Source organism: Scomber scombrus, chromosome 22 (assembly GCF_963691925.1).
Source record: "Scomber scombrus chromosome 22, fScoSco1.1, whole genome shotgun sequence".
In the NCBI taxonomy this organism is placed as follows: domain Eukaryota; kingdom Metazoa; phylum Chordata; class Actinopteri; order Scombriformes; family Scombridae; genus Scomber; species Scomber scombrus.
This window is the reverse complement of record NC_084991.1, coordinates 9,743,462-9,766,548: the sequence shown is the minus strand read 5'-3', so window position 1 is coordinate 9,766,548 and position 23,087 is coordinate 9,743,462. Positions and strand designations below refer to the sequence as shown.

Here is a 23,087-nt window from a genome sequence, read left to right as displayed (position 1 = left end):
GTTAAAGAGAAAAAGTAGGTTTGGTAGTCAATATGGAATTACAAAATGCTCCACAAAGAATGGGGAAATACTAGGCCCTGATCTTAGATGATGATGTAAATGTCAGCTATATATTTTCTATGTGAGAGGACTGAGCTCTTTATGAGGCCTGCTAGTGTTTGCATCCATGTGCAAGGCTACACATTTGAGCATTGTGTAGAGAATGTAGAGAGGAAGAGAAAAATTCCTGCAAACACGCACGATGACGAGGCAAGATAACGTTTATCAGTTGGAAATAAGATCACTGCGGGACCACCGGGAAAGGTTGCTGGGGACATGTCGAGACAGAAGGCCCGCATGCAGAGACGGAAACGGAAGAGCACTGAAAAAATATTGATGTACTTCAGCTTTAAAAAAAGAAAAGAAAAAAGGAACTCTTCACTATCTTTTTAAATTCTAGAATCATTTAAAAAGCATCTGTGATAAAAACAAACAAAAACAACATTAATTATAATCGTCATTCATTTATTTACAATAAATATTGGCAATTTTGCAATCCAGTATTTCCAGTAGATACCACACAATGGTGGCTAAACCTAGGCCAAATAATATGAAATAATTATATTTCTAGTTTAGGGCTGGATTGGTAGGTGTTCATTTGCCCACATTTGCATCTCCACTATCTCTACTAGAGTATACATTTTATTTAAAAAATGATAATTTTAGCCTCTTCATAATGCAATAAAACCCAATACTGCTACAATTATTCTTAAATTATCATCATATCAATAGATCATTTACATTAACAGGAATATTGTCTGACTGACTGGACATTCCTATTATATTAACAGGTTGAGGTATTAATAGGAAGTTATTTCATAGTGCATGATGACAACAGGGTTTGGCTTTAGTAAAGTCTGTTACTGACTCATTAAAGTAATAGTAACAGTCAAGTTATTCAACAACCCCTCAGCATACTTGTGTAGTGGAATTAACACACAGAAACAAATGATGAATCTTTTACTGCAATTTATTCTTTTAAATACATATTTACAAGTTGTCGAAAAATTAGAAACGATGTGACATTCAGTGAAATGTAAGTTGGCAGAGCATCACACATGTTCCTGCCTGTAGAAGTGTGCGTATATGTAAGCAGTCACTAGGCCTGCAGTTCATCCAGCTGTTCCAGAAGAGCGTCTTTTTCCGATTCTAACATGGAGATCTGACGATTCTTGTCACTCACCTCCTTTCAAAGAGGAAAAATAACCAGAGATTATAATGGCCTTTTTTACAAGGACATATAGACACTGAGAGCATCCTCTGACAGCACACCACCTGTTAACATATTCACTTTAATATAACAATTTTAAAAGAAATAGGTGAAGCCATTACAGTGGTAAGGAATAAGTAATATGAAAAAGTCAGCATCTACCTGTCCAGGGTTCATTCAAATAGCAAAAACTTGATCATTTTTGTAACTATTTCAAACGACTTTTTTGTGTCATCTTCATACCCGAGTCAGTACAGTGTTGTGCCACCGGAGGTCACTGTCTGCCACTGCGTCAGGCAGAGAAGAAATGCTGGTGCTGGTGACATTGGGCTCAGCCATCACAGAGCCCAAAGAGCCGTTCACCCGCTGGATACAAGACCTCAGGAGGCAGGATCGTCCCTGGAGAAAGATGAGAGACAGCCGGAGCACTTAGAAATATCAGATGTGATATCAGTCAGATATTTAACTTGTAATGTTGGTGAGAAGTTGATGATTCAATAAAACTTGCACCAAGTCATCGGACCCTAATGCAACATCCAACCCCAATCTGACTTTAAGTCTCAAACTTTACACCTCTGCCTTAGATTCAGGCCCAAGGGAATCGACACTGAGTCACTTTTCTTTCACCAATCTTACAAACTTGCATTTAACTTATCAAGTCTCAAAGATGGGCTCTGATGCAGTTTCTGGATAGTCTTACAATGTTATATAAATTACAGTACATAATCAGTCACTGATGTTAAAGCACAGGTTCACAATTTTTCAAGTCTGTCCTAAAACAACAGTCAGATGCCCAAATTAACACTGACACATGTTTTTCTTGCTGTAATCATTCCTCCTGTTCATACTGACCATTAGACGATCCCTTCATAATGCACTTTCAACGTAAGTGATGGGGAACAAAATCCACAGTCCTCCTTCAATGTAGTGTATTTAAAAGTTTGTCTGATAATATTAAGCTTTAGCCACCCAAATGAATCACATCAAGACAGTATCTTTTAAAATGACTGTCTTTTTGGTGCCAAATTCCCTCTTTTTGTTATAATCCTTCCACTGCAGCCAAAAAGGGAAACACTGTCCGAGGAAAAACAAAGAGGACGATTTTTTTACTAATTAAAATGTAATTTTAACTGTTTTTTTTGTCTTTATTTGACTAACTATTTGTCCCCTATATTATTGAAATTGAAAGTGCATTTGAAGGGGATCTTCTGATGGTAAATATGAACAGGAGGAAACATTGCGAAACTGTTTACCCTATTTTCTTCAACAGTTATCTTCCACTTCTGCTTCTAATGAGGAACTACGTTTCCCAGAATAACGGTCAATGACCAATTGGTTCCTAAATATTGGGGTGTCTTTATATTTGTGGTCCAAAACTGAAACATTCATGGCATCATGGTCAGTAAAGTCAACTTCTGTACCTCTGCTGCACTCTCCTGGAAGACGTTAATGGGGTCAATGTTGTCCTGCTGGGCCCTGTTCTCCTCCAGCCGCTGGAAATACCAGAGGCGAGCCCTCTCCAGAATCTCCAGACCGGAGTATAGAGCATCCTTCTCCTTCTCTAACTCCTTCAGACGCTTAATCTAAAACGGGTAGAGCAAAACTAGATCAGGACTACAAAAAACCCCTCTGACCTTAATTTCCTGTTCCTGTCACATGTCCCTGTTTGCTATTGAATAAAAGTAAACCATGTCCAAAAACTTATGATACATGCTGAATTGGATCATATAGCCGGTTTTGTGAGACATGTGTGTCTTTGTATGTGTATTTTTAGATTCTTTTTGAACGATAACTCTTACTTTAAAAGATTTCATGCTGGTTTTTAACACACTGCAGTCTAGAAACTGTACTTCTTAAGACCTTAGATGACATTAGCTGAATTTGGATGCCATATCCTGAGCTCTTTACTGTTCTAAATTTAGATAAATTTAATCTAAATTTTAAGATTTGTATTTATTTCTTCTGTATCTTGTTTGCATTGAACTGATTCTAATTTGTAATTTCACTGTGTTCTTTTTTTATGTATGTGAAGATTTTTGTAAATGTGTTTTTGAAAAGTGTTACATAAATAAAGGGCATATTATTACTTATTATTTCAAAGGCAGCAGAGGGCTTTGCTAACAAGCCTGACCACCAAAAACCCTGCGTGCAGATTAGTGTAAAGGAAGCACGATTGGCACAGCGTTGCCTGTTGTCTTGCAGAGGCCCCAAGGCTTTGTCTATCAGCAGAGTCAATCTACAGAGCAGCAGGAGGCCTTTAGTGCTATTGTCCACACTCTGTTAGTTTACAGGCACTTTAAATAGGCTCAAACAGAGCGAACAGCTATGCAACAACCAGGGAATCATATGGTGGTAGTGATCCACCTTTAGCATGATGAGGTCAGGACATCACAGTCACTTTGTCCTTTTAAAGGCAATCAACAGTGAGATGGATTAGAAACTCGTGACACCATTTACATCAGTTGGAGCTGGAGCTGTGTTCTATTGATCAAACTTTCAATCAGTCAGATAATGTAGATTTTTTTGTGGGTTAGTCGGTCTTGACAATTGTTTTTATGATCATAGATTTACAGTTAATGGAAAGCTGGTTATATTGAGCTTTTAACAGGAAGCTGTGAGAGGCAGACTTGACATGTTGGTATGTGTCACTGGGATGACTGCAGTCACGCTACCTCCAACACAGCTCGCAGACATGGATCAAAGATGGAATAACTGACTGAAAACAGAATGACTCAGTTGTCTCCAAAATATACAATAAATGCTTTCATTTTGTCAGTGAAGGTCTGCCTAAAAAATAACTCATGAAAATATATTAAAAATTAAGGAAGTTCTTTATTTAGACAGGTAATGTTACATTTTATGCTGCTATAAATCCATGACCAATTAAGCGCTGCTTCTCTATCTATATTTCTTTATCAATCTGTTGTTTTAACCACACAGGGACACTTGCAACGGTTTCTGCGGGATTGTAGCTACCATCTAGGACAGCCATGTACAGTCATGTAGTATTCTTAGACCAAATATTTTCAAATTTTACTACTTTTAGTCCAACAAACATTAATAAATACAGAATTCATTATGCCCTAAGCTTTTCAGAAAATATGTAATTTCGCAACTTAACTGGATGAATAAAATGTTAAAAATCCAAATGGTGAATCAGAGTTTGTGATTGTCTTTTTCGTGTCTGGTGAAAATTTCAATAAGGAGCGGTGCATTTCTGAGAGATAGAATCATAACCTCAGTATGAGCAAATCCTGACAACAACTATTGTCAGTCCACTCAGTAACTCCTTCCTTACTTGCTTGCACTTGCTCATAAATGCGTAACAGGCACATACAGTACGTAGAGTATAAATTCACACATGTATTTTAAGTGAGCCTAAAGAGACAAGATCCTATCTCAACACTTCTCTTTTAGATAACATTTCAAATTGAGATATTCATGTATTGAAAAATGGAAAATTTGTACACAAAGGGTAAAACTTTCACAGACACAAGATGCAGTGAATGCTCAACTTTCAGTAATAGTTTGTATCTACTCTTGCAGGATTTTGTATGTTACAGTTGTTTTTCCTATTGTTCATCCAAATGGTGCTGAAATACACACAACTAAGCACACGTGAGTACACACTGTGGCTGATAAGATCAACTCTGAAAAAAACACACTCACGCACACAAACACACAGTAAAGACACGACAATCTGTAACAGATAAGAATCGTGGCAGTTTTCTTTCCACCATACACACACCACCTCCTTCCACACATGCTCCTCACCCATAGGTAGAAGCGAAGTGCGTCCAGGCTGTAAAGGCTGGTCCTGAGCGGGATAATAACCACAGTGTAGGAGTTTGAGCCTGGGGAACGGCAGGCCATGGAGAGGAGAGATCAGTAACTGACAGCTGCTACTGCCCCATACAGCTGGCCCGAAAACAAACAACAAACCTCAGCTCGCCACTGGCTGACGCAGAATAATACCACAGAGAGAGAATGAGAGAGAGTGTATGTATGTGTGTGTGTGTGTGTGTGTGTGTGTGTGTGAGAGAGAGAGAGAGAGAGAGAGAGAGAGAGAGAGAGAGAGAGAGAGAGAGAGAGAGAGAGAGAGAGAGAGAGAGAAGGCAGGGGTGGAAAAAAAGCAGTACGGTACACAGGCACAGACAGCATGGTGCCCCAAGGGCGAGGTAATGAAAAATTCCACATGTCACTGCCATGACTGGTTAATCAACATACAGTGACAGAGAGGGATGGGTTGGAGAGACTTTGAAACTGGCAACACAGGATCAAATGGAAAAAAAAAATAGAGTGAGCGTGTGAGTGAGGTATCGCAGGAAATGTTAAATGTGGTTGGGAGGATTGAGAGGAGGATACAGGTGTTCATCTGGGTCAAAACCTTGTTTATCCTAAATCTCAACTGTACATAAAAGAAAACACACGACAGAAGGTTTTCTTTTTCTACGAATCATGTCATCCTGCATGAACTTGACATTCCTCTGTTTTTAATCTGCTGAATGAAAGGAGAGTGCATGTGTTTATTTTCTTCCCTGGTTTCAGGTGAGCAATCTGTCCCAACATGTTCACTGGAATGTGACATAACCTGGGGACGAGAGATCACGCTACAGGTGTGTACAGCATGCCAGTGGACATTATAGTAATTGAGGATGGCTGCTGAGAATAGAACTGTATGTTCTGGTGGTGAGAGCAGGACAGGGCGGGTGCAGTGTGGAGGACTCATGGATTTTCAGCCATACATTGACACAAACGTCATTACTATGAGCCATCAGCTCTTCAGCTGGTCGATACCAGCATGAATGATCAGTGGCACTATTTTTTTTTCTGCCTGTGGTAAAACTGGGTGTTAAATCCATTTTTATTGGACACATTTTAGTGTACTCTGACTAAGTAGGGCTGGTTATTTAGTGTTTAAAAAATTACAATACCAATACCAATAACAGTACCCTTAAAGAGACACCAATACCAATAGAATACACTATTCAATAACTTTTTTTTCTCCTGCATTCCATGCCCATCATGTGAATGGAAGCATTTAGTTGTATAAAACACCACCATTCGCCTCCATCCAGATATTTAAAATACTTATTTCTGTGGAATCTCTGCATGCTGGCTATAAAATAGAAGTACTTGTTCTGCTTGTACGTAAAATCTTGAACCTGAAAAGCATTCAGTAATAATAACTGTCAGATAAATACAGTGGAGCAAATTGTACAATATATATGTCTACTTCCACTTCATTATTTTTGCTCAAAAGGTCCCAATATGTTAAAAAAATAAAAAAAATAAAAAGGGGGTTCATTTTGAATTAAACGGGCATTCCACACATTTTAAACAATTTTATAGTTTACAGCTCCCCAAGGGGAGATTCCTTTCCACAGTACTGTACAAATCAGACAACAACAATACAGCAATAGCAACATAAAGTGACAGACAACAGTACACACTCAGGCCTGTTCAGTGAGGCATACTGTTTGAGGCGGGTAAGACTAAGAAAATCAAGCTTTTCCATAAGCGAGCTGTTCTGCACCTCAAGGCTCTGTACCAACATCCAGAGGGCACTGGGGTAAGTTAGTGATTGAATGGATGTGTGATGTCCTGTGCTATTGAGATTGCAATGTGTGCAATGAGTTCTGTGAGGTTGGGTGCAGGCGGACCAATTATCCTGGCGGCAGTGTTGGTTATGGCTCGGATAACATGTTGTAAAGTGGGTGTGTAAAGACTAAAATACGTAGATGTTACCAGACAGGGAGGATCTAATTAAGAGACATAATTAATGGGAATTTTGGGTAACATAGAATCCAGAGTTTTAGGAGTTGAAAGGTCTAAAAGGTCAATTAGAAAGTCAGCATATGTCAGCATTTAACCATTTAACCATTCTTCTGTCTCTTGTGAGTCCTTCAACTTTACAGAAGCTTTAAGCTCTTCAAGCTGAGAAAAGGGTGTGTAAAACATACTGTATACTGTGGCGTGGTTTTTCAGAGGGTGTGGTTATGGATTTTCTGACATGTTTCTTAACAGCCCTCCCAGTTTGACAGTGTCCACGTGAGACACTCCTGTTGATCCCACCCACTGGATTAGGGTTAGGATTAGCCCAAGAAACATTGAGCACTTCAAATCATTTAAATTTTCTTCAAAAACATGTTTTTGTAATCAGGTGTAAACACTTGGAACCTACTAAATACAGTACTCACTCAGTGTCATTAACTCACTTCCAACAAAAACCCTGCAATCTACTTGTTCACCAGCAGAGGGAGCTGTACGTACACAGTACTCGGTGGAGTTGAGGATTAAACTCAGAGCTGACAATTTGTGATTCTAATGATATCCCAATTTGAGGGAAAAACTGTACAGGCTTATAAAAAAACACCAGGTGGCGCAAAACAACGAAGATCCAGTCAAGGGAGACTTCCTCAAGAGTATGTCAACTATTTATAACTTCCTTGCACTCTCTGCTGTGATGTGCTTTTGTTAAATTTTACCACAAAAGAAGAAAAATCAAATGAGGGTGATATTTATCTCATTAGGGGCAGCACAGGACATAAGTTCACTGATGTCACCTGCAAATGATGAGGAACACTGTGTAGTCACTTTTACATATTAAACATAGGTAACACACTGGTCTGATGTGCTGTACTTTTCTTGTATTGTCATGTCAGTGAGCACACTGTCCCACGTGGAGGCCAATCAGCCCTGAGGCTTTAAGACAGCACCCATATAAAAAAACATGTGATTAAAGCTGCTCCAGAGGAATAGTCTCTGAGACATTAGCCCAAAGGGAACCCATGACTCCATTGTTATATCATGAGACACATGACTCACACCAGAATGAAGCCTAAAGTTCCACATGAGCTCATAACACCAACAGCGTTAACAAATGACGCATCTTTGACTCGTTACTTTGAGATCATTGTTGCCACCGCTGGCTCTTTTCTGGGAGTAAGCAAAGAGGTAAAGAGAGAAGCTGAGATGAAAATAAGAGGCTTAAAAATACTTCTGCAAAGATTACATTTATCTCACATTAGGGGGTGGCTTAAAGGCCAGTTATCACACAGATGCAACAAGCATGATCAGGATTAGTTTCCACTGTGGGCCCCTCTAAGAGGAAGTTCATCATATTGTGACAAAAATATATATTCATCCAAGCAACTTGTTCAAACTGTTGAGCTTGTAAATTTTAAGTTCACACACACACAGAAAGAGAGAGAGAGAGAGAGAGAGAGAGAGAGAGAGAGAGAGAGAGAGAGAGAGAGAGAGAGAGATAGAGAGAGAGAGAGAAACTCCAGTGACCTATTTCCCGCCTGTGCTGACTCTTTTTAGTTAGTAGTACTACTTTGCGGCTGAGAGTGGGCCCCTAGTTGCTTCCTGTCTCACTTCTTCACACACAACCTCACACATGTATTTTCTCTCCACTCATGGTCAGTAGTACAATCACACAAACTGTTTTGAAACCACATAGAATCTAAATAACACACAGACACACACACACACACACACACATACACAAGCGGCTAGAGTGGCTAAAGAGTGTAACCTCTCTGGTCGCAGCTCTCCGTCTAACACTGACAAACAGACCATAAGAATCAGGAAGAAATGAGACATTATTTCAGGCCAAAGATGCCGAGCGCTCCCGCCACTTCTCCAGGCCCACGCCAGCACTGGCCACTCCAGGCTCACTGTTCCAGATCGTAGTTCTGAGGAATCTTATCCAGATATGTAACCCCCCCCCCCCCCCCCCCCCCCCCCAAAAAAAAAAAAAAAAAAACCACATGCTTACTTCAGGAATGAAGGATCTGGTCTTCCAGGGGGCCTCATTACAGGTTTACATTCACCTTTTTGTCCTTAGAACCAAACCCAAGCCATGGATTTAAGCAAAACAAATATTACTGCAGAAATAAGGTAAAGCTTACTCCTGAAAATCATCCTTATCCGTGTCAATAATTAAATATAAAAGTGGGACTGCTGACACACCTACCTGATAGATTTAGTTGCTTTTCTACTGTATAATAGACAGTTTGTAGCAGTGTTTTCTATAACATCTGTAGAGACTCCTCCAAGGGGTTACAAGATGGGTCGGATGGGTCATGAAATGATTCAAAAATATATACTCAGTTGCAGAAATTACTCATTTTTTGTGACGTCTTTCTAATCTTTAGTGTTTTTAAATGAAGTTATGATAATTTTAGACCTCTAAGAGATGCCTTAACTGATATGAGAAGGAAAAATTATGATGAAAGTCAGTAGGTGGTTCCCAGTGTTTCCCAACCTTTTTCCTTAAGAGACCCCGATTTTAACAGTGAGACAGACACATTCAATATCATCTTGTCCCTGAAGATTAGCCATTGTTCCATTAGCTCTTTAGTTACTTTAACTACATGCTTTTGTAATGCAGGACAATATTATTACTACACTAGTTAAGCAGAGATTGAAGGCTCTAAGTATATAAAATATATACACTTGAAAATAATTAAATTTGTTTTTTTTCCTTTGCAGAAATTAATTAATTGATGACGGTCATTACGAACTCATGCTGTGGAGCTAAACATTGTTTAATCCTTAGAGCTTTATTTTAAAATCTAGAGGAGATCCCAAAGGTTACTAAAGATACACAATAAGTCATGCTTAATTTTGGGGAAACAGGCTAAATTTTGTGAGAACATCAGTATGTAATGATATGATTTCCCTCAAAACTAAAGCTACTTACTAAAAATAGAAGCAGAAAATTGGATGTTTAGGGCTTCAGAGCCACATGCATACTGCTTTTCAAACAGAAAGAGTCTAGACAAGCTAGACTCACCAGTGTTAAATCTGTATCCCGAGTCATCCCTGTGGTATCCTTAACATCACACAGTGACTGGAAAACATGCACGCGATGTGTGCAGCTCTCTGATGTCACATGGCTGAAATTGGCAGTTTACTTTTCAGTAAGAGCTACCAGTATGCCCAGTGCAGCTTCATTTTTCTCCTTGAAAGAATCACACAATATGACAGAAAAGTTTAGTCCAGCTGGCCCTTTTACCATCAATACCAAATATCCATCTCTCAACATCTGGAGCTGGCATCATCTTTCACTCTCAAAATTTTAGCAGGAGGTATAGTGAGAACCTCCTATCTCCATAATTAGACATGTCCCTTCACTTTTCCAATCTTGCGGGGGAAAAAACATAACCTTAAGTTGTAGAAATCCCGCAGATGACACTGTAAGCCTTCATTTTAAATGAAACCAGCAAAACTGTACTGAAGTGACTTCCACCCAACAATGTCAAACAGATAAGTCTGAGTGCTGGTCATGCATGCAGATTTCCCACTTGATAGTCACAGGTCTTGAACTGATTGAATGATATATCAGATCGTCCTGGTAAACAACCAATTTAAAAATACATATTTGTGGACATGTCTGCTTAACGCTCACATAGTTTAAGACAACATTAAGCACGCAATCACACACACACACACTCCTCTTTCCTTTCAGCACAGTCATTTGCTCCTTCACTCATTTATCCCCTCATCCAGCTGGTCACGCACACATATCCAACACTCACAAATATATTCCATGTCCTCTCCTTCTCTTTCTCTCGCAGAAACACACATATTGTCACGCTCATGCACAGCCGCTTTACTACACGGCCAGGGCCAGATGCAAACCAGATGTTTCCCAGATGGAGATAAGGGTGAAAAACACATCAGCTGAAGCACACCACCTTTTCACCTCAGCTGTACAGAGCAGAAACACACAACTCGTGGAATTATGAATGGTACATACAGTATATCAAAGTTTATTCCTGTTGCTACTTACATTGCATTGACCACAGGCTTGAAATATTAAGGGTTATTCAACATGAATTAATGAAGGCTTTCTATTGAAATAGTCAGCTGTTGCTTAAAATAAACACATAATTATCCTTTTTTTTAACTTGACTTTCAATTACTTCATATTTCAGACATTTCTCTCTGCCGCTGAAGCTTTTTCGCGGGTTGTGACATACTGAACTACTTTCAAAGTTACCACAGCGAGACCAAAACAAGTTCCCCTCAGACACATATGCAAGGACGAAAACAAAGGATTGATTCACACCCGCCTCGTCCCGCCCTTCAAACCCCTCCTCTTCTCCTCTCCTCCTCTCCCCACGCCCATAAACATACTCTGCAAAAACAATATTTCATAGAGTGCCAAGTTATCACCTCATAGCAGAACAGCCAATGCTTTAAACGTACAGATAAATGCACAAGGGCAACACACACACACACACACACACACTCAAATACCTGCACAGACCACCACTGCTCAAAGAAAATAAATGTGAGACGCCAATCTGTATGTTACACCGGCACCCCCCAAGCCAACCCCAGAGGACCCCCAAAAACAAACACAGTGAGTCAGGGTCTCCTTGGGTGCATTTCATTTTAAACCCATTCACCCTGACATGCAAGCTCCCCCGGTGAACCCCTGACAATATCCAGCTGCCAGCAAGCGGCCTCGCTCTCCCTGTACCCCAAACTTTTCTGCTGCTGACCCCCTTCCCGAGCAAGCTCACACACAAACACACACACACACACACACACACACACACACACACACACACACACACACACACACACACACACACACACACGCATATACACGCACATACATGCATCAACCAGCCCATGAAATCAGAGCACAACTCACTCCTCCTCCTCCCCAACAACCCCACCTGTGGCCTCCACAGCTGGGAGAATACTCCCATGGAAACTCCTCCCATCTATGTATAGAGCACTTATGTGTGTGTGAAAGTGTGTGTGTGTGTGTGTGACTTCAGTTTTGGGGTCACTGCCTTTTTAATTTCACAGCATATTTCTCCACAGCCCCCCCCCCCCCTGACCTCCCAAAGGATAAGGAGCCCAATTAAGTTTACACCCCACAAATGATTTGCATTTGGAGATAAGAAAAGAAAAAGTTGCTGTGCGTATCTCAATATTATGTTTTAGGGGAATCCACATTCAGCATTCATATCCCAGTGAGAATAGATTTAGTGATTTGAAGGTCAAATCTAGCTTAAACCTTTTGCCTCCAAAATGACAGAGTAGGTAAAAAAAAGTTTCATTACAACCTCATGAAGCCCAATTCCAGACAATTTTGACCAAAATGATTATTTAGCTCTCACAGAAGTTTGCCAATTAATTTTCTGTCTGCTATTTTTATTACCTACAAATAAATGTTGTTTTAACATTATTAAAATGACAGTATTTCAATGTGTAGTTAGGACCAGATACACACACAATAGTCATTTAAATGTAGTCCATTAAAAAAATAAATAAATACATTTACCGGTAAAACCTGTAAACCAAAACTGCATATACAGTCAAATTGCTTCTGCATTGTTATAGCCGGCAGGTTACTTTTTTGTTTTGGGTTAGATCTGTATCTGCTGTGTGAACGTTTGAATATATACATGTGCATATGTGCCTGCTACCGTATATAGACGAGGTGGCCCGAGGTGATAAGTCACTTATATAAGTAAATCAACCAATGTGAGGCCATTCATCTCTTAAATAAGCAGTTGGCAGATGTCTCTGAAAGCTTCCCTGAATGATGTTGGCACACTTTACTTAAGTTTCCTTTTCTCTCTTTTACTTTTCTGACATTTTTCATGTTTCTGCAGTCAGACTATTCAGATTTCTTCTTGCTTCTGGTTTGTTGTGGCGCGTCAGTACATAATGATTGACGTAAACAATCTGCTGTCTGCGGTGAGCCACTTCTCTGTTTGTTTTCCACCACTGAAGGGCAGAGGGATGTGGAAACCCCCCTACTGCACCTGCGAACCAACAACTTCCTCTGCTCTTTTTCTTTCTTTCTTCTTTTTTTTTACGTCCTCCTTTTCTCTATCGCAGCTTCCCCTTCACCAGAGAGACCTCGTGCTGAATTGAGACTGCCACATGGTGTGCGTGATACATCTTCTTCATCCACTCTGCTGTTTACTCTCAGAATCTCACTACTGGCACTTTACTAAAAAAAAAAACATCAGCACACTCTCAGTTTCAATGTTCTGGTTTTAGTCTATGATCTCTGACCCGCCACTTTGTGAAACCTGTGGGACATCCGGAGTGAAACCTAACAGCATTTAAACAGCGATGTCACAGCTGTATTCATCAAAGAGGAGAACACTATCATAGATGTTGTTTTGAGCCATCACAACACCTAACACCACGTTTCACTCACAGTACATGTGAACTGCATTTTTTGTCATGCCACTGTGTCTTTATCGACTACCCACATGAAGAGTTTGAGTCATGTCAGTCAAGTGTATACACGACAAGAGTCATTTGAAAGATTAATAAAAAGTAGTATTTCCCAAAATGCCAAACGATACTTTCAATAAGAGTAAGATAACCTGGTAACGATGAAAGTATCTGGTCATAACTCAATTATTTAACCAGATGTAAACACAATCAATCGTTTGACGCCTGTTGAGGATTTATATGGACTACACCTTTAATTTCAAGTTAAGTTTCAAACTTAATTCCTTATCAGCTTTCCTCACAGGATTGCATGAAAATGAGTCACCTGACAACTGTATTTTCCAGGCAGCATCCTTTGATGAGGCACTATCAAGCTCTATTTGTATAATTACCCCTCTTATTTGATAAACGTCTTCCAAAAGCTGTTACTTTACAGATCATTTCCATTTTTTTTGCAAAGCACAAGACCCACCATGACAGCTCCTCAGCACATCGTCTTCTGACTTGAGTCACATTGTACTGTGTGACTGTTGTTTTACAAGCATGCTAATGTATTCAAAGGGCACTGACCGTGGAGGGAAGACAATGGGTTTAATGACTGCGTAGCTGTAATATACAGCATAGGATTAAGGGCGGGAGGGGTAAGGGGTGGCACACCAAAACACACAGCACCCTGTAGACAACAAGAAGAGGATTAGGAGTTTAATGTAGAACAATAAGCTGACTGTAAATACATGTCAGAGGGCTGACAAAACAGTCAGGGATCATGCTGCTCAGGCTTCATTGTCTGTTGACGAACCCTCAAATATGACAACGTACAAAGGCCACTTGACACACAGATTAGTGTGGCATTAGGGAAGTAGGGCACCATCCTAACTGAGCATTATGTATCATGATGGGAAGGACCCAAAATAATACAGATCTCAGGCCTGTTAAAAACAAACAGAGATGACCGTGCTGTCAGCGAAGGGGAAGATCATCCAGCAAATATCATGACATCTTTTTTTTCATTTAGTCACTGTAGAGAAATTATTAGGAGGGGAGGAAGAACTAAAGATACATTGGTGCTGAAGTCTGTGGCCTGTTCACTTATTCAGGAGTTGAGGTGATTTATAAATGGTGTTGCAATTTTTTTCTTAATCATTGGATGATTCAAAGCAAATATTGATTACCACGGGGACCCGCCTCAATGCTTACTTTTCCACCCGCCCAAATATTTTTAGTACAGTCCAAGTAAATGAAGTCCAAACTCGACATTTATAGTGCTTTGTGGAACTTATAACCATGCTTGGATGCAATTGAGTGAATTGTTTTGTTTGCATTGAGCCTTGAGCTGAACTGCCTTGAACTTGTGCTAAGCCCCCCATGTGAAAACTGCATTTTCTAACCAAGAAACATTCCACAGCGGTGACGTAATTACCTCAAGCCCACGGCTGTCACACACAAACAATGACCGCTCCATAATCACTGCTAGCTCCTTAATAAAACAGTGCATCTCATAAAGTGCTGCAGACACATTGCCTGAATTTGAAGAGAAAACATTACTTGTATGAGAGAGTCCAGGCTAGTGTGTAAAAATAGCAGTATACGTGTAAAACCCGGAATAACCTTTCTGAGTGAGGGGCGTTGGCCAGTTCATAGGCGTCTCAGATGATTCCTATATTGTGTCACTGAAAAGGTTGCTGTAATGAATGAATGAATAAAATGTGTAACCTGTAAGAGCTTGTGTAATAACAGGAAATTGGAGAATCAGTTGCACAATGACAAGATTGGACAACATACTGTATGTCATAATACAATGAAATATGTAAATATTTCATAATGCTACTACAAAGCAAAAGTGATGAAATGAGGAAAAAGCTGTTGAGTAGTCATTTAAGAGTGGGAAAGGAAGAGGAGGAGAAAAAGGGGTATTGCAACAAAAAGAGCTGTGAAACATAATATTTCAAATCGTCAATAATCACTTGGGAAACTGAGTTCCCTCTCGTCACTTTACAGACAGGCTACTACTGATTATTCTCTCAATTGATTGACTAATCATTGAAAAATATCCATCAAGAGTTCTAAGATTCCAAATTGGCATTTTGAAAATGTCTCATTTCATCTAGTGAAGTTTATTATTGGAAAGTACTGATAGTAAGGCTGATATTGGCAAGTGTTTGACATTTTCTACTAAACATATGACTTCAAATGACTTTGTTAACCAATGATCTAAATTGTTACTGATTAACTTTAAGCTTATTGGTCACTCAACATACACTACTGTATAGGTTTCTATCTACATTCCTTCACATAATAGCTCTATGTTCATATCTGCTTATCTCTGCAAGCCTGCTGTCCTTTATTTAGCTGTGCGTCCTCAGTATGTGTATGTTTTCTTGGTGTGGTGTATTAGTACATACTTTTGCCCCATTAAAAGTTTTTTTAAAGGGTATTTTTATCAATATTTGAATCAAGGGTCTAAGGACAGAGGATGTTGTAGCTTATTGCTGTATAACTTGTAAAGCCTCCTGGCACACATTTGTAATTTATGATATACAAATAAAACTTGACTTGTGTGTTCGTTAATTATACACGTCTGCTTTGATTGGGGAACTCAAATTGTATTCATCCAGGCAGCTTTTGAATCCAAGTGTTAAAATGTGTTGTGATATTTTTCCTCACATGGCTCCATTATAATTATACTGTTAGATAAAACAAACTAAGGGAACTTGCCTTTAACTTAAGATAAAACTAGATTAGCCTTCCACCAGTAAAAACTGTTACATTTTATTTTAACTTTTTTTTTTTAATTGTAATTTATTATTTTAGGCCTACATGAATACATAGGCTATAAATCATTATACATTATACATGACAAGTCAAATAAGATGTAAAAAAACCCACATGATCGTATAATGGTCGTCTCAGTGTGTTTTACACTACATAAACCAAAGTAGCCTACAAACTGGGATGTGGTAAATCTACATGAGAAGTCAAAATGGAGCTCACGTTGCAGTTCAACGTGACTTGAGGATGTGGGCGCGGGCCAAAAAAAACGTGATGTAAGCACTACACGAGAATGTGTGTCACATTTGAGGAAGAAGTGGAAATGACCGCCCTTGCCAAGATATTTGACCTAATTCTAGTCGCTCTGAAGGGGAGGCGAAGTACAGGGGCGCAACAGAGTAAAGGAGCAACACAGGTCTGCAACAGGAGCGCACAGAGAACCAGAGCATTTTGCATCATGATAACAGGGTAAGAATATTTATAATCATTATTAACACCTTTAGAAACAGCCTATGCAATAAAATACCTTTTAAATGCAATTGTCCAGGCATGCATTCTTATTGTTTTTAGCACTTTTTGCAAACTTCATCTTCTGTGAGATGTGTTAAGTTGTCTTTAGGATTTACGATTACTGTTGTTTACCTGCTGGCTGAGCTCCAACAATGACTGTTTTGATGGAGACATGTGATCCACCTTTTCTAGTAGGACCTCCCTCTCCATGACAAACAAGTCGCAGATAAGGGGACACGGACAGCCCTCCCATTTAGTGTCTACTTAAACTGTTAACGAGGTAGTGTTTATTCACGGGTTTCATTCTGATTTTGGATGAACTGTGCTTAATTACTCTCAAGAAACGTTTTGATTACTTTGAGACACTGATGCTGATGGTAAGATTGTCTTTAATTTTTGTTTTCTTCTTATAATATATATTTTAGTTAAGTTTTTCTCTGGTGTAGTGAAATGAAAAGTTGACACTCTTCTGGAAAAGTTGAATTTGTTTAAATATTAAAACGCATTTATAACTTAACAGTCGTCTGATTTTAAATGAGTATTATTTGGCTGTCTGTGATACTTGAATAATTTGTAGGCTAATCTATGCGGTTGTTTGTGTGTATATTTGATATGGCTGTGAAATGTGGTGACAAGATGCGGGCTGTTTTTGTGTGTAGCATCTCATTGACCTACATCCAGAGTGACTGTAACTGCGTCACCAAGACTTTTAGCTAGTTGTTAAAGTTGTCGTTCTGCTGTTTTATTTGGCGTTGCACAGTCGTGTGCTCATTTTGCAAACGCATTTGGTGCATTTTTAACCGTAGTGGGGGGGGGGGGGGTGTGAATTGTGGTAAAATAGTGGTGGATTTCTCGATGTTTTTCTGTAAGTACATTAAGGAGGGAGGGACACACCGACCGCAGTGAGTGGAAACCTGATCTGAATACCGCGCCCACTTCGTTTCGACGAAAACAACTTTCACTCTGCAGCAGGCAGCTCTGTCGGTGAGAGGTCGTGTCTAGGTGGTAACCCTAGGTTTGCGAAATATCTTGCGAGAGTGATAATTATAATCCAAACCATAATCTTTCCCTAACCTTTAACCAAGCGTTTATTTGTCTACTCTAGACATTAAGCACAACGCGTTCACATCATTAAACATCATTTTGTATCATGAGCGCCAAAAAGAAACAACGCGAATGCAAATATCGCGGGAGTTTATCACGCAGATCTAGGTTAACCATGTAGAGTGTAAAATAAGCCAAGACTGTTTTTTTGTTTTTAATGTCCCCACAGCAAGTCTTTTAATATTTTTCCAGTTATGAGAAAAAAAAGGAGAAAGTGAAGTTGTAGTGGTTCAATGTATAATGAATAGTGAATAGACTAAAGCACGCACTTAGGGAAATGTTTGAATGTGTCGCCTGCTGTGGTTTCAAACAGATGTTTTTAACAGTTTATATGTGTAGACAGGCATCGTAAAATGACAGGCTATTTGAATTGTGAAAGTGCTCTTCATAGCTATATATTCTGTCAGTGTCAAATAATTGCGCAACTCTTCCACCCTTCAGCCCCCCTCTGAGATGTTTTTCCAAGCATGGTAGTTTCTGCCCCATATATGTTTCTCCTTTTTCTGTGTTTTAACTGTGACTAACCACAGTAAACTCAATTCGCTTAATTAAGCAGATAATGAATGGTTTACTGTTGTAAAACTGTGCTGCACCCAAACTAAACACAGCTGTCAAATAAGCTTTAAATTACTTTATGTTCTGGGGAAGAAGTGCGTCTTGTGTAACCTTAATAGGCTGATATGCTGCTCGAGGTAGAAGCAAAGGTAAAAGCAACATCACGTTTGATTTTATTTTGAGTAAATAGCTCAAGCTTGTTGCAATATTTTGGGTTTGACTCTTGTTATTTTTAACTATCCTGTATTTTTAAATGTTGACCCAGGGTAGCCTAAAAATGAATCAAAGGCCACTATTGAACTTCCCCTCCGTTTGTCTCATAGTTAGATGGGGTTAACTGTATTGCATTTAAATGCACTAATTTATAAGACAAACTTATAAGTGACATATTAAAGGTATTTTAACTTTTTTTCAGTACTAGACTTGGCCTTAAGATCAGGTTAAAAATGCAGGAGTGACCCTAATCAAAATAGTTAGTCTGTTAATGTATATTACCAAACTAACTGGCAATTCATCATATAATAGAAACCAAATTATGTTTTAGGGGCCCCAGTACAGCAGAGCATTGGTGGTGCATTACCAATTTTTAAATGTCAGTCAAATAATGATAATAATAATAATAATAATAATACATTTTATTTTTAAGGCGCCTTTCAGGGCACTCAAGGTCGCCTTACAATACAGATAAAAAACAATTAAAAGAGCCAAAAGGTGATGATAATAAACTTTATTTATAGAGCATCAAAGCTGAGCTCAGAGTGCTTTAAAGAGAAAATAAGGAAGAGTTTGTTATTGATTTCACTCAGCTAGAAGAGTTATTGTAGCTTGTACCCAAATGTGTGCCAGTTAATATCAAGAAAAGACAACATTTTAGGCCTTATTTAGTATTACATTAGTATTAAAACAGTGTATCTTTAGAGTAGTTACTTTTCATCCTAGTACACGTGCTTTATCAATTGGGCTCATCTTGTTTTACTGCTTACACACAGCTGATAAAGCATTAAGCAGCCAAGAGGGAGTCAAACAGAGGCTCAAAGTCTGTAAGTGATTTGGTTATATAACCCACCTCCCTATAAAATATTGTGACTCCATATAGAGATAATACAGGTGGTGATGCGATGAAGTTAAAACTCAAAGAGCAGTGCAGCACTAATCCTGAGAATTCAACAGCATTCCTCTAATTAACTTTGTCAGATAGCAGCAAAGGAGTGCTGCACACATTCCTCACAAGTACTCCACATGGGCTTTTTCTCTGTGTGACCCTGCCGGCCTTTACTGTTGACCTTTGACTGCCAGACACCAGAGCAGGTGGAGAATCAGGTTCATTTTTTTACACGGCTGGGTGGTTAATGTTGTTGGAGATTTATTTGGTGTTCGTCCCGTTACCCGTTGCTGAAGTAATTACTCTGCAGGTTAGGGCACACATGCATTTGATCATATAAAACACAAGAGGCGCTCAAGAGGGCAGATACCAGTGCGTGGGAGGGTTTGAGCCCTTAATAGCTTGTACGTGTGTGTAATCCAAACCAATAAAAAACCCAGATCACACCTCATTGAAACTCTGCAGGCCTAACAGATCCAACGCTCAACCTCTGCCCTTTTCCCACTTTAAACATCTGCATGTGTTTGTTCTCTGACAGGGACATGGCGATGGCCTCTACATCATCAGCAACAGCAGGACCGGCTACGACGTCTGACATGGACCACTCTCACCTCGGGGGACTCGAGGCCCTGAACCTAAAGGTGGGACCGGTGCGGAGGAATCTCTTCGGGCCCGTGGACCATCAGCAGCTGCAGCAGGACTTCCAGCGTATGCTCTGCATGAACGTGGAGGTGGCCAATAAGCGTTGGAACTTTGATTTCCAGAGCGACGAGCCGGGACAGGCCTCCAACATCGAGTGGGAGGAGCTCAGGTGCCAGGATGTGCCAACGTTTTACCGCAGCTGCACGGTGAGGCCAGCGGCGAAGGCAAAGAGGCGGATATCGTCTTCGTCGAGCGAGGGTTCGTCGATGTCCAGCAGCTCGTCGGGGTCTGGGGATGAGTACCTCGAGGTGACCATGAGGGGGTGCTACCGTGTCAAACGGCTACGAAAAAATAAACAGGCTGCCATCACAGGTAAAGCCCATGAAGAATCCTTGTATATATAACAACATAGTAAATAGATTTATTTTTCCTGACGTTGTCTTCTTGCTCTCTCCAGATTTCTTCCAGGTGAAGAAGAGAAGGCTTCTCCACTACAAAGAATCCTCTTGGCAGTAGAAAAGCACAACAAGACCCAGAGGAGGATCACCTAGTGGTCGACACTCCTATACACATCACCTCATATGGATATGTCTCATATCTTATGTATATATGTAGCAATTTGTATCTGACTGTCCACAAGCTCATGCAGCATGGGCTTAAAAACTCCTCTACCGCCACATACCTTAAAACTTCCAGCACAAGGAAGCTACTATGTTCTTAGTTAATCAAGCTCAGACTTTAACAACGGTTTTTTGTGTTAGATATATATATTCTCAGCTTTAGACTATACTGTGAAATGACTTTGAATGCACTCTTTCAGAAAATGACGAACTCATGTTCTAGGAGGTTAATTTTCTTCCAAATGGGTCTTGGATAGTATTTGTCAAAGTCCTGAGCTTAGTCCTCAACCTTTTTTTTTTCTCCCTCTTGCTAAAAGTCATAAGAGGTTTTGATTAGTTGAGTTACTATTCCTGGCCGCGCACCACGCTTACAGCCTTTAGTCTCACCCCCACGGCTCCGAAAGCTCAGGGGGTCAAAACCTCAAAATTGGCAGCGCGACCATGATTAGCTCCAGATCAGGTCAACGGTGGAGGTTCAGTGATGAGGTAATGCGACTTATATTCTGAGTAATAATGATAATAATAATAATAATGTTTCATAATGTGACTATTTATTTATTATTCACGATGCGAGATCATCGTCAAAACTAAATAAAATAAAAAAATAAAAATAAACGAGCAATGTGCAAAACGAGGTAAGATAAGGTGTTTGTGGAACCCTGTGCCATTGCCCCCAAATTAGCCTTATAATGGCTCACATACACTCCACCGTTGCCATTTAAAAACATCGGCCATGCATAATTTAAACCATCACAACATAGCAAAAAAAGTACAAATTTCAAATTATATTCACTTTTTGCTTTGTATCATTTGCATAATGGGGTTGTAAAAATCGACTTTTCTTTGGCAGCAGACCAGAAAATACCTTATTTAGTTTTTATGGTTTTGTTTTTCCAGCTTCATGCTTTTAACAATGTGGCATTTCCAATTCTTTGTGATGTCCAACCTTTTAGATACGCTTTTCCCTTGAAGGAAATTTAGCATTTGATCACAGTGTGGCAGCTCAGACCAGAGGAATCATCACAGGTTCCACTTCTGGTGATTTTTTTTTTTTTTTTAAGAAGAGTCGAGCTGTGTCCCATCTAGTCTAGTCAACATCAAGTGTTTGCATTGCGTATGTATAAGCATATAAGTGTTTGTGTGTGAATGTGTTAGTTTGGTGTTCTTGTTGAGGTTTTTCCCCACCAGTTGTAAAAGTTGTGGCAGCTGAGGCAGTTGAACCAAAGAGGAATTGCTGTGCTATTTAATTAGCAACACATCATTGCTCATGCTCACTGCTTGACTGATCAGTTATGGGTCACAGAAGGTCTCAAATCTGCGTAGATCTTCAACTGTATGGTGAAAACACTAAACATAAGGACATAAGTCACTGTGTTTTTTATGTGATCCATAACTGAACATCTTCAAATTTGATGTGCTTACTTCTTTGGACCTTTTTTACGGTCATTCTAATTTGTAAATGAATTAAAAGCCATAATCTGGATGAATCCACTCTTACTACCTCATCAGGTGATTCTGTAATTTAAGTAAAATACAAAAAAAAAGAAGAAAAAAAAGATTAAAACCAATGTAGCTCAGGTTGTTTGTGTCCAGAGGCACTCAAGAGAGACAGAGAGACAGAAACGGGGGAGGAGGAGGAGGAGGAGGAGGAGGGGTGGGCTCATTATTCTGTTGTGGTAAAAGCTTCTTTTCACATCAGGTAAAAGAGTCAGTGTGTCAGAGCGGGGGCCCAGCTCCGCACAGAGGAAACTCTGGTCTCTCGGGGGAGCCAGACGGCTTTTGTTGTTTCTCGCTCTCTCATTGCCTCACTTTGCTTTGACAGCTTTCCCAGAAATAGACAGAGCCGGGGAATTGGAAGGGGGGGGGGGGGAGACAGGGGGCAATGAGGAAAAGGGACTTACTTTAATAGAGAAAATGTCTCAGACCCCTTCTGGATCAAAGGATTCCTCCAGCCGGACAAGTGGCCTGTGATTCAGACAGGCTTTTGTCTGCCCCTTAAAAAGTCTCTCGGTCTCTCTTTCATGAACCAGCCGCCTCAGTCTCTGCGAGAAATCGGCATGAAAGCAGTCGGTCATGTTCACGTTAACACAATGTCAGGTTTTTTCATGGTTGTACAAGGCTATATTTCATAGTTTAAAAAAATAACAAGCAGCTATTTGAAATTATTTGAAATTTGTCAGGATTGTTTGTTTTTTGTCATCTTATATATGTGTGTGTGTGTGTGAGTGTGAGAGACGATGTTTGTGTGCACCTACTTTCTCAGCGTGTTTATGACGGAACTTTCAAAGTCTATATTAACTTATTTTGAGTT

General features: G+C 39.7%; 2 protein-coding genes across 3 annotated transcripts; one reads left to right on the top strand and one right to left on the bottom strand.

Annotated features, from left to right (window-relative positions):
* Positions 1–993: 993 nt before the first annotated feature.
* Positions 994–5,171, bottom strand: sapcd1 (suppressor APC domain containing 1). The gene is made up of 4 exons (XM_062444067.1): positions 5,024–5,171; positions 2,671–2,832; positions 1,493–1,648; positions 994–1,225 (listed from the first exon to the last, which is right to left on the bottom strand). Exons 1-4 carry the CDS (start codon positions 5,120–5,122, stop codon positions 1,139–1,141), a joined length of 504 nt encoding a protein of 167 aa, XP_062300051.1. The 5' UTR covers positions 5,123–5,171; the 3' UTR covers positions 994–1,138.
* An 11,471-nt stretch (positions 5,172–16,642) lies between these two features.
* Positions 16,643–22,259, top strand: cdkn1d (cyclin-dependent kinase inhibitor 1D). Of its 2 annotated transcripts, none has more exons than XM_062444099.1 (3): positions 16,643–16,711; positions 20,053–20,528; positions 20,614–22,259. In XM_062444099.1, exons 1-3 carry the CDS (start codon positions 16,701–16,703, stop codon positions 20,670–20,672), a joined length of 546 nt encoding a protein of 181 aa, XP_062300083.1. In that variant the 5' UTR covers positions 16,643–16,700; the 3' UTR covers positions 20,673–22,259. The 2 variants fall into 2 exon arrangements, with proteins under 2 accessions (XP_062300083.1, XP_062300084.1); XM_062444100.1 differs by lacking the exon at positions 16,643–16,711 and adding an exon at positions 17,024–17,130.
* The last annotated feature ends 828 nt before the right edge of the window (positions 22,260–23,087 follow it).

Coding starts and splice junctions, on each gene's coding strand:
- sapcd1 (XM_062444067.1), bottom strand. CDS start 5,122: ATGGCCTGCCGTTCCCCAGGCTCAAACTCCTACACTGTGGTTATTATC. Junction 2,833..5,023: donor CACTTCGCTTCTACCTATGG/GTGAGGAGCATG, acceptor TACCCGTTTTAG/ATTAAGCGTCTGAAGGAGTT. Junction 1,226..1,492: donor ACAACACTGTACTGACTCGG/GTATGAAGATGA, acceptor CCTCTTTGAAAG/GAGGTGAGTGACAAGAATCG.
- cdkn1d (XM_062444099.1), top strand. Junction 20,529..20,613: donor TAAACAGGCTGCCATCACAG/GTAAAGCCCATG, acceptor TGCTCTCTCCAG/ATTTCTTCCAGGTGAAGAAG.